The 12,453-nt window shown below is 39.9% G+C and overlaps 1 protein-coding gene across 5 annotated transcripts in view; it reads left to right on the top strand.

Moving 5' to 3' along the window:
- bnc2 (basonuclin 2) overlaps window positions 1-12,453 on the top strand; it is a 252,393-nt gene that overhangs the window by 191,189 nt on the left and 48,751 nt on the right. For all 5 annotated transcript variants that reach the window (XM_038278583.1, XM_038278582.1, XM_038278581.1 and 2 more), the window contains 2 exons: window positions 2,940-3,042; window positions 4,857-5,092. In XM_038278583.1, coding sequence (XP_038134511.1) covers window positions 2,940-3,042; window positions 4,857-5,092 — 339 coding nt within the window. The remainder of the gene's footprint in view (window positions 1-2,939; window positions 3,043-4,856; window positions 5,093-12,453) is intronic.

Raw genomic sequence — 12,453 nt, 5'->3', positions numbered from 1 at the left:
ACCTACATCTCCATCGCTAAAATGTCAGGGAGAAATCATTTGATTGCAAAGACAGTTCAGGCTGTAAATTCGTAAAATATCAGCTGAGAGTATGAGGAGCTGTGGGTCTCTCAGCACTGCTTCCTTTTCTCCGACTGGTTTTCCTACATTTGGATGGTTTAGATTAACCTTTCAAAATAAAGATGACATGTTCTGATTTTGTGTGACATTAAAATAAAAAAACTAACATCTAAAAAAAAAACACTCTGAAAGCACCAGGTCTGGCCACCGCTCTGTATTTTAAGTGAGACCATAACTGTTCTGAGAGTTCATGTTTTTTTTTTCTTCTTTCTGAAGAAAAAAAAACATTTGATAAGTTTCTGCACATGTTCTCCTGCAGCTGCAGATCTCTGTAAACAGACTTACACATTTTATCTCTTCTTCCATTCATATTGATAAGATGCAAAAATACATTTACATGATATATAGAGAGCTGATATCAAGATGAATGGTTTTAATTTTTTAAAGCCCTTTATTCTATATTTTTTCTGTTTCTCCATGTCAGCAGTATATTTTCAGCTCCCAGCAGCTGCTCTTATTTGGGCTGATGTTTGGTTTTGCACACTTTTCTGCAAACCGATTTGTATTGTAGCCGGTTTGTTTTTTAATTAATAGAATGTTAAGGATGACTTTAATTTGGGAGATTTCTGTGAAATAAGTAAGAGCAAAGGAGCAGCCGACCACTGACATGGTGTATGTGATGTACTGGGATGCCCTCTTCATGTCTGGACAGTTAACCTTTCAGCACTAAAAGCTTTCCGAGGTCAGATGAAGTGCAGCTCCAGTGTTGAGTAATGGAGCCTGAGTCCAAACAAGTTGCAGGTCTGTGTTTTCAGGAGGGGAAGTGTGTTTTTGAAGATTTCCACTGAATTTTCTTTGTGATTGTGGTGCGTCTGTTTTTTCATGGTGATTTATTTCATCTTTATTCATCCGCGCTTTGGGAAAAACTGTTATCATGAGAAATTTTGTTGTTTCTAAAGCTCTGATCATCCGATTGGGAGCTTATGATTGAAAAATTCCAGTGTTTCTCTAAAAAAAAGTCAATTTCTCCAGGTTATGAGGCATTGGGAAATAGATGCCACATAAAAAGAATTGTAGCTTATCTGTATTTCTCCTCTATATTAGAATGGCTCCATATTTTCTTTTTTTTTTTTTCTTTTAAGTGGGGCTTTTGCTCTTTTGGACACTTTAAAATCACAAGTCACCATATCCAAAATGATTTAAAGTCGTAGGAAAGTCATATTTAAATGTCAAATAATTCTGGCTTAAACATGTATATAAATGTGCTCTTTATCAGAAAATTTCATTTTTTTAAAAAGTCCTGTCTTAAAATATGTTTTTTTTTTCATTATCTTATGCAGGCCAGTTAGTTATACGTCAGAACACCTAAATTCGGCCAATCATATATCAACGGTGCGAGGCAAGGGCTCAAACATGTACGGCTGTAAGCCTTCTACACCAAACCAAGCTTCTGCCGCCCTGGTGTCCTCTTCCACAACAACTTCATCCCCGCTTTCCTCCTCAAAATAAAAAATGTATGACAGAGGAGACTCATCCACGACCTCCGACACTAAACTCTCCTCCTCTTGCATGTTTCCGTTGTCCATAGCGTTCCTTGACAGTGTTGTTTCTAAGCCACCAATTTAGTGCTACTTGGTCCCAATGGAATTTCCCATTGGGACCAAGTAGCACTAAGTTGCTAACTGCTAACCTTCCACCAGAACAATCCCGCCTTCTTTATAATCAACCAATCACATTCACTTTATTCACTTGTGTAAAGTCGTGCACCACTCGGGAGAATTCGTAAATGCAACACTTGGAACAGCCGCTTTCCTACGACTTTAATTCTTCTTTAGGTCTCTGAAAACAATAAATATCTCTTGCATCTAACTTGTGGATCTGGAAAGCAGAAGCTTTACTTTGCTCCAACAGAACCTAGAGTCCAGTAGCAGCTGATATCTGCTTTGAGTTTACTAGTGTTTAACTAAGTTTGTAGGTTGATGACATGTCAAAGCTTTGCTGATGCTTAATAATTCAAACCAGCACTATGCAGATGCTTTGTCTGCCTGGATGAAGATTAACTCGTGTTGAGACAAAATATGCTTTAAACTGAAACAAATTTTTGATTAATTAATAAAATATATCTTTTTAACCACCTGGGATAATTTTGATAAATGAAAACAATCCATTCAGAGCAAAAGTTTCCCGTTCGGGGGATAGCTCTGAACTCCACACCCCTGATCCTATTAAAGCACTATTAAAAACAAATAAAAATAAAAATGGATGTTACCCAGATCTACTTCATTTCTTAAGGTTTACACCTGCATTACAAATTTTTAATCCAACATAACACCCCATAAAGATGTTTCTTGTTGTTTTCTTCATAATAGACCATATTTGGTTTATATTTGCACAAAATGTTTACAGAGTGGAGGGCCTAAATTCCTGTATTTTTTCTATCAGATAAATTTGTACATAAATATTGTCATTGTTTCCTGAAGAGTTTTTAAACCTGTTTTTTATCACTGATACTTTTAAAAGGTGTCCATCATTTCCAGATCCAGGATGTTTCATCATGTTAGAGGCTAATACCTCAATCGCCTAAACGGACCAATTTGTTTTCACATTTTCAGTTCCACAATTTTTATTAAAGCTCTCATTTTTTGTCAGTCATAAGTTAACAGCATGAATGAAAAGCAGACGTGTGGTTCTTTTTTGTTCTTACAACTGCTATCATTCCTTAGGCCTAATTTTAATACTTCATCCCTAGGAAAACAACTTCTATCCTGTTGTTGTCAACACGACCTGATTTTTCTGTGGTGCATTCACTGATCAGGAAAAAAAAAGATTTTTTTTTTCACATCTGCTTCATGGTTTGTTTTTTGTGTGTGTTTCTGCAGGCCATTCGGTGCACACTGGTGAACTGCACATGCGAGTGTTTCCAGCCTGGAAAGATTCACCTACGGACATGTGACCAGTGCAAGCATGGCTGGGTAGCTCATGGTAAGAGAATCTCCATGCTGTTCAGTATTTATAAATATTCGTCCACCATGACGTTCCTGACCTGCACAGATGTATTTATTCTCTACATGGAAAATTATCATAGATGCCAGAAGCATGAATTCTGCCCTGAAACATCTTGAGTATTTTCAGCTGCTCATATATAAAAATATTATTTCGCTTATATAGTTTGAGCTTCTAAGGAACTTTTTCTTCAGTTCTCTGTTCGTTTCCTCTAATTCTTGTTTTTTGCATCACCTGAAAAAAAAAGGGGTAAAAGTGAGGTGAGCAGCCACACCTTATTCGTTTTATTATGCAGGTAAAAGAAAAAGGGGAAAGAAGAAAGTACAAAGCGAAGAAAGGAGGGAGGAGATAAAAGAAAACACCTGTTTGGCTTTCTTCCGCACAAGAACAGGCTGCGGGGCCTTCAGCCGTCCGCACAGGACCCCATTGACTATTTTTTAATCTCTCCCTCTGAACTGAGCTGTCAGGCACACATCTCTCCTCTCTCCCCCGCTTTTCATTTCATGTCGGTATTGGCAGGGACTCTGACAAGTAGTTCTTCATATTTTATTATGTTCGTGTCTGGCTGCGCTGCCGTTGTCAGGCGAAGCCTTCGTCCCAGGATCAGAGAGGGGGGGGGGAGACACGGCCAGGTGTCACCCAGACAGGCACAGGAGGGAGGGCGGGGGGGAGGGCTGAAGTAAAGAAAGAAAGGAAGGAGACAAAGAGGACGAGTCAAACAGGTGTCGCCCAGACACCCAACGAGTGGAAAGAGGTGACTGAGGTTCAACAGTAGAGCTAATAACAATCTGCTGAACCTAAAGCAACATGTGAGCCCACCTGTCCTCCAGCTGGACTTTTACATCACAGCCGCACCATAAATCAGCCTTCTTTACATGTTTTTATGTCTAAAATAGTTTATTACATTTTTCCTAGTCTGTCAGAGTGCCAGTGTGTTAGCAAAGATTAGGAAAGTACACAAAATAATGCGCTTACCGCTTTTTCATACCAGCACAATCAATTCTTAGTCATTTATTTAAGGAAATGATTTAGTTTTGGATTAATCCAGTAACAGCCATTCAAAATGGCCCTTCTTATTCAAAAGCCATCTGAATGGCAGCTCACTTCCCTGCAGCTCCCAGAAGTCCCTCCAACTTCCAGCCACTGGCCTTCTCCTTGGCCTGCATATTTTTATTACTCCTACTCCACCCTTTCACTGAATTACAGGGTCAGACCAGGAGATAGAGCTTTTCTTTAGATCTTAATGTCCACAAATCATGACAGGAAGAATATTTTAGTAGAAAGATGGATGTTTAAAACGGAATTGTAGGGGACCAGCCAAAGATCAGCCAAGGGTCCTACAGGATTTTAATTTCCGAAATTTCATTTCAGTATAAGTACAAAGCTGGGTTTGGTTGAGCAACAATCAAACAAGTCCGTCCAAGAAATCCATGGTATCTCTGGAGGAGCTGCAGAGATCCACAGCTCAGATGGAGCACTCCGTTAAAAGGACAACGATTTGTCAAATAAAAAGTATAAAAATAAACACAGTTCTGTCTTTTATGGAGGAGCAGCAAGAAGGAAGCTGCTTACTTGTTTCCATTTTGCCACAAACCACACAGGACACAGCAAACACATGAAAGACGGAGCTCTGGTCAGACTGAAATGTTATATTTAATATTATTTGCACCTTTTCTATTACCTACTGGTGACCAACAGGACAAACCCTGAAGGCTTGTCTCCCAGTATAAGGCTAATATAAGGAGACTGTGTTTTATTCTCCTCCTCATGTCGTCATCTGTTCTTCTTTGCAGCTCTAGACAAGCTCAGCACCCAGCACCTCTACCACCCGACCCAGGTGGAGATCGTCCAGTCCAACGTGGTGTTTGACATCAGCAGCTTGATGCTGTACGGCACCCAGGCGGTCCCCGTCAGGCTCAAGATCCTGCTGGACCGCCTCTTCTCCGTGCTCAAGCAGGAAGAGGTGCTGCACATCCTGCACGGTCTGGGCTGGACCCTCAGAGACTACGTCAGGGGCTACATACTGCAGGTCAGTGACGGCCACCTGGATAACACTCTCCCTGGACACAAAATGGATCCTTTGCTGACAATTTTCAGTCATTTCTTTAAGTGGGGGGGATAAGCCCTTACCCGTGATCACTACCATCAGTTGTTCACCAAAATAGTTCACTAATTTCTCCGACCGTGCGGCTCAGAGCTGCTACTCTTAGAGGCATCGATTGAAAGCGGAGCAGTGACAATCTAGGCCACTCCAGCCCAATTCTGCGGCCATTTTCCCAACGTTTTCCAACCTCATTCTGCCCCCGTTCTCCAGCCCTGCAAACACTACACCGTGCCCCTCCGCTGAAAAAAAGAGGAGAGAAAAACAGAGGAGAAAAATGTGATGCCAGCAAACTGTAAAACCACCGTAGAGTGTTTCCTCTCCTTGTCCATCCAACCATCCCTCCCTCCACTCGTCCCTCCCAGATAATTGCAGACAGGCACGTCTCTCAATCAGCAGTGCCGAGGTTTTGGTGTTGAAACCCAAACCAAAGTGTTCCTGGATGAATTAGTTAACAGGGACTGAACATGTGCATGTGGTTAGCTCTATAAATCTGTGTGTGAGTAAAGCGTGCAGCTTATCTGAACGCATGGAAGCTTCAGTTAAACAGAAAGATGTTTGCATTTCCTCAAAAAGAATCGGTCCTTTCTCTTTAACACTTCAATACTACCTGATCAGTTAAAGTTAAAGGGGGAGGTTTTATATTCTGCATTCTGTGGATCATAAAGGTTTCTGTCAGCTAATTGGTGCAGTAAAATCATCGTCATGTTGTTGGGAATGTATTTCTCCTGAAATATTCTGATCCCCTCGCTTCTTTAGGTTGATGTTGAGTTCAGTGGACAGTAGAGCTGTGAGGAAAATGTTCTTGTTTGGAAAGCATTCAAACCTAACCCATGTGAACCCACCAGAGGAAGAGATTATTTCTGGACAATTAATTTCTTTGATTTGAGCATGAGGTGACACCTGACTCTCCTTACACATGATAACTCAAACATGGCATGTTTTTCTTAATTTAACTGAAAATCAGTTTTTATTTTAGGATACCTCCTGTCAAAATCAAATGGGCTCCTTCAGTTTTTATCAGGTTGAGCTGAACATGTTTATATACACTTTTTTTAAATGTTATGTTTTATCAACACGTACGTTCGCTGAGGAAACCATAGTGTGAAAGTAAAAAAGATGCTCAAATAGATATTTTATAATTTGATTAAAAAAATATAAATATATTTTAACAATATACTGTCTTGTAGCATTTTTCAGTAAGTTGCTTACATTTTGAATCTGGCTTAAACAATTAATCATGATTAATCCATTATTGATATAATTATCAACTAATTTAGTGATCGATTAATCGTTAACTGGACTTTAGAGACTCCGTTACATGCTTTTAACTGTCAGAGTAAGCCACTTAAAGCAGTAATTCTAACAAAATTGTAAAAAAAAAAAATAATATTTTGCATTTAGGAGAAAAAAAACTTTTTTGTCTGGCAATATGCTCCATCCATCACTTCTCAAGTGGAAAAAAATCGATTAGAAAAATAATCATTAGTTGCAGTTTCTTTACCGCCTAATTTTGCGGTAAAGAAAGCGTGTGCATTCCTTCATGTATGCAGGGGCCAACAGGGGTCCCTGTCTATTATGGCCATGGTGCTCAAAACATACACTGCAGAAATCTATTTTGTTTTCTAGAATTAGAAAAAAAAAAAAGTGTTTTTCCCTTGATTTGAACAAGTAAGACAATTTGCTAATGAAGTGAGATGATCATTTTAAAATTATAATGAAAAAATATTAATGATTTTTTCAAGTCCGTATTATCTATTATTCTTATAATGGGGCAAAAATCTTCCTTTGGCAGATCATCTTGTTTAACTGCTCAAATTAAGGACAAATACACCTAATTTAATTGTTTTTTTCATTTTTAGAAGTGTATTAATTGATCTGTTTCTTATGAAAATATTTGCTGAAATAAGAGGGACCTAGGACCTAGGAACCTTTGGCAGGTACTTGTTTCCAATACGACTTTTCCATGACGGTGCACATCATCAATGACTGATATAAGTAATGGTACAGATTTGCAAAATATCTACATTTCTATTTAATTTTTGTGAAATAGAAATTTTGCAGCTACTTAAAAAAAAACAAGCAATTTATACACAAGCAAATTAAAAGTTAATTACAGCTGTTTATTATTTCATGTGTTAGTACATAATAAAAAAGTTATTAACTATGATCTAAACATTTAAGGAGTATTAATCAACATTATTAAGATTTTCACCGCATGACAGAAATCATGTTTTTGTTTTATTAAACGCATCATAATCAGGTTTCAATTTTTTTCCTGTTAAATTAATACACTGTAATGATATAAATGAGCAATTATAAAAACACTTTTCTACTAGCTGCTTCATTTAGCCTTAGTTTGTTTTTTACCTTTTTTTTTCCAAGCAGAGAAAAAATCATATAAAAACTGTTAAATCCAGTTAATGATGAAGTAATTATTAGAAACAGTCGGACCAAAGCTGACAGATGCAAACAGATCACAGCAGGAAAGGCCCACTGTTTCTTTTTATATAATCTCCTCTAACTATCTTTAATAGTTCAAGAGTTTATAGTTTGAATAATGACCTATGTATAACTCCTTTCTAACTGCAGTCATAGTGCAGCTTTCAGCGCTCTCCCCTGACTAAAGGCTGTATTTTCCAGCGGGTATTAAGCTACTGGGAGGACTGAGTTTTTATCAGCTGGATCTAATAGTCAGCTGGTGGGAGCACTGTTGCTTAACTGCTCAGCCTCATGTCACGCTACTGCCTAAATCCTCCAGATCTCCTCGGAAGGGCTTCAAAGGGGCCGTGGCCACAAAGAAGCAGCCAGTCACTTAAGGACAGTAAGCGCTCGTTGCTCGGCCCTATTAGCCCGTGAGTAGCTATGAAATTTAATCATCTTCCCGAAGCCTCCAGGCAACGCTTTATGTCAGGGGTGTGTTCCTCACCACTACGCTACGCTAAATGAGAGATAAAATGAGGAGAATGGCATTGGAGATGATGGATAATAAGTTGTCTTTTTAATAATGATGTCGGGGGGATGTTATTTAATGATACGTTGTGTTATTGTGTTAAATGGCTGCATGCAGGGCTTTTTATGGTGATTCAGGATTTGAACAGAAACTGTTTGTTCCACCTGCGTGAGACGATGAGATCAGCTACCGTTATATATTTGACGTAGCATTTTCTGATTCACTATAGAGTTTCCCTCTGGTCTCCTTGTTCTCATTTCTGATCCTCAGGAGAAAATCGTTCTGCTGAAACTGAAATAAATGCGTTTCTCAGACCTGTGAGGAGACGCGTTTAAGTGAGCTGCATGCTGTGATGTGGAAAAATAAAAAAAACTAAAAAAGCACCTGAGGTCAAGATTACATTGCTCCATCTGGATTGATCTGTACGCGCCGCATGAGTCACACGCCTACGCTCCTGACGTACAGTACAACACGGATGTATAAGCGTAGCCGTGAATTGTCACTCGTGTGCTGCTTACTCATATCCGTCCTGCATCAGCGTCTTTCAGCTCAGTGGTGCTGCTTTTACCTCACCGCAGCGTTCCGAGGAAGCCAAGGTCAGATTACCCTGCAGAACATTCAGGTATACTCTCCAGTAAAGCAGCTCCTATCATTCACAAAATGATCCGTCTTTCCTATAACTACACACATCTGTTCAAATAAACAGAAATATGTTTGGGCTGAAATAGGCTGATTTCTGCAACTTTAAAACAGCCCATGCAAGTATCATTAGATAGCCGTTACACTGCTGTTAGTTTTGCAATGAAGGATATAAACTTTTGGGTGTAGAATTAAAATAAGTAAAGGAAAAAAATGCAATTATACTGAATCTGGCTGGTATGCAGACTTTCTTTCTCAGGATTATAAGGAAAGAGAAAAAAAGGGCATTTTGCAAGAGTAAAATTAAGACTTAAAGGGTTTGTCATTGATTAAAACATAAAAAAAGCAAAAATAAAACTGTATTTATACTTGATCAGTGGTCAGAATCCATCCCTGTAAATAAAAATCCAGTTTCATTTAAAGAAACGTTGAACTGTGGCCTTTAGTTTGGGGTGTTTGCTGTTTCTTCCATTGTCGTTTTTATACTTTATTCCTAATTCATCTACTGTAGTTCAGATGCTGCCTGTTAAAAGCAGCTTTACTTAGCCTGGATCAGTGAAACTCTAACCACTTTAATCGTTAATAAGCAGAGAAAAGTTTCAGTTTGTTTTTGGCAAACGCAGCTTTACAATCATGCCTTGAAAATTCAGGCTACCAGACGTTTTGCTTCATTTTTACCTCTGGTCTCTTTAATTCCTACTTTTTCTGCTGGTTTGTTGTTAAATTTGAGAAAACACTTGACCAACATCAATGCCTCTATTAATCAGCGCTGTGGATCGCCCTCCATGTTTTTCCTCCTCCTCCCTCAGCCAACGTGCACCAGATGCCCCCCTTTGGACCGCCTGATTCCTGAGCCTGTCACCGCTCACTCCTCTGCTCCACGCCGACAGATGGAATAGCAATCAGTGCGAGTCTGTCTGTCTCAGCTACTGTCTCCCACACTCCTCACCAGCTATTTTGTCTTCCTCTCTCTTATCCCTCACAGAACAGAATAATAAGAGCGAGAGTGGAGAGCCAACATGTGGGCCGGGGCCCAGGCTTTCCTGAGCGACATTCTCAGTAATGTTCTGTCCTTGTAGAACATTGAGCTGCCTCTCTTTTATGAGATGCGGTTTTTCTGACTCCACGCGGCTTCCAGGAGGCCCAGATGGAACCGCTAACAACCCCCACCACCGCCGTGCAACCACACACATACATATACAGTACGATGCACACAAACAGACCCAGACCCTAATTGCACACACACTCGCAGGAATGCTTATTCAAGCTATCAAGGCACACACAGGCGGCCGCAAAATCACACTCATCTACCCAACGGTTTGCAGACGAGGGGCTTTGTTTGAGCTGTGCATGAGATCTGTTTTAGGTTAATGACACAGTAAAAGAGTCTCAGGTTTTCCTATTTATCTGCTTTCTTGGTGTTTCTTGGTTTCTGCAGCCAGATAGTTTGCTGCAGGGCTGCAGGAGGCCTGCAACCCTTTCCTATTTTCCCTTTTTTAACTGTGATGTTGTACATGTGTACTTACACATGTGGAGTATTGGGTGTAATTATGTGGATTAGGGTGCAGCAGTGTTTGTGTAGGACAGGAAACCATTTCTACTTGCAGGTGGGCCTCAGTAAAGGTACAACTTGGCATCTGCGCTGTGGTTTCCATGCTATTTATTGACCTACTGCCACATCCCTGCATTTCTGTCATCTTTGCTCTTCCTTTTGCCAGATGCCTTTCTCGTCTCACGCTTTGTCAGCTCCGAAGGTCGCCACATCTCCCCATCCTCGTCTGAGAAACTTCCATTTTAGGTAGTCCGTTTCTGTGCAACTGCATTTTTTTGGACCAAATCCCTCCGTCTCCAATCTCCTCCGTACGGCACACTTGTAACCCCGACTTTCCCGCTGTCCTCCCGTCCTCCCTCGCCGCCCTTCATCACCTTCCCGCTCTCAGAACCTGTTTTCTGTTATCACGACTTAATGCCTCACCCTGGGAGATGGACTGAGGGGTGGAGGGGAGGGGGAGCATTCTGCTACGGTGGAAATTCTTACGTTCATATGGTTATGATTTGGTGGGGAGGTCAGCCTCCACTTTTGCTGGAAGGCTTACGGTTGGCTCTGCTCTTGGCCGTGCTGGTCTCCAAACACTTCAAAGACAGCCGGTGTACTTAATCAAGGTGAATATCATCCCCCCCTTTGTGTGCTCACACAAACACACACATGATTGTCCTCCCTTCTGCTTTTAACAGTGTCTTTGTTTTCCCTCTTATTCTCAGCCCCTCTCTTCTTCCTATGAAACAGATAATCCAAAGTAATAGATAACAGCCGATCAGTCAGAGAAAGGAAGATTATTGATCCCTATCCCTTCAGATAAATACTAAAGGCTTATATATCCAACGCAATGTTGTTGTTTTTCTTAAGGTGTGACCTGCTAATTGTTTTTCTAAGGATTATATCTGAAGCAGAATTCTTTAGATTCTTCATTAGTGGATCTTCAACTTTGAATCCAACATCAAATAAAAAAAAAAACTATCAAGATTTTTTAATAAAATTGACACATTTATTTTTTTTTTTGCAAGGATCATCATTTGTATTAAATCAGATGTTTTCATTTTTTCAAGCTGGACCATGTGGAATCTGGTGCATATCAGACGCATATAAAGTTACAAGCAGTGATCTTGTCCTGGAAACATGACTTTAAATCTGGATTAAAGTGTTAATGACCCACTTTAATCATAAAGACTGATGCATTTATTGAGGGGGTCTTTTGTTGTTGTTGGCTATGCTCATAAAAAGGAATAAAAAAAAAGATATCAATAAGTTTTGAAGCAAGCTTTGCTTCAAAATAAAATAAAAAAAGCCAAACAGGTGAACACTCCAGCTTCAAAGATCAAACATTTAGGACGCCATCATTTATATAATTTAGAAAGGAACAACCAGTCTGGCCTTTTCTCCCTTAAAGGCAAATTAACATCCAGGTATGAATATCACAATGGTGACGTCTACTATGAGGCATTTTGCGGCTGAAAAGTCTCACAGGTCGAATCCAAAGAAAATGTTGCCAGTTCCAACCTTTGATTATTGAATCTCTAATAAAAACCTCCTTTAATACGGGATTTATTCAAACTAACCTGCAAGCTCCAGTGGTGTGTGCAGAAACAGTAACCTTCTGTCCTGTCACTTCTCTCACGTCCTACAAAGCTCATATCAAGCTCCTTACACAGGTCCTGGCCATGCCAAATCCTCGGTCGCTCACCCCTGAATCCAGAACTCAAGCCTCAAATGAATTCAAGCTGGAGAAGCGAGGTTATGAGCAGGTTAGATTGTATGCAGGAATTTGGGGAATAATTCCCTTTATATTGGATTTGGAAGGCAGTCTGGATTTGACCAACAAGGCCTCACAAGTTCAACACTGAGACTAAAATAATAGTGTTAGAATAATGATATGAAACCCTCTTTTTTCCCAGTTTAGAAAGTGCTTCTCTGTGTTAACATATGAGGGTTGTGACCACAGTAAACCTGAGAGATTTATCAGTTTGACTCCTTCTGATTGAGGCTGCTGTTTATTAGTCTGGGGTTATGGCTTATTTTGTGCAAATAGCAGATATATGCGGCACAAAAGCTTTTTTTTTTTTACTCTTACTGGGCAGCACTAAGCTCTCTGCTATGACATCGCACAGGGTCAGGACGCGGAGAGAACGGGTTCTTTGA

Source organism: Cyprinodon tularosa, unplaced genomic scaffold (assembly GCF_016077235.1).
Source record: "Cyprinodon tularosa strain WSP-4 unplaced genomic scaffold, ASM1607723v1 ctg142, whole genome shotgun sequence".
NCBI lineage: Eukaryota > Metazoa > Chordata > Actinopteri > Cyprinodontiformes > Cyprinodontidae > Cyprinodon > Cyprinodon tularosa.
This window is presented reverse-complemented; position numbering and strand designations above follow the sequence as displayed.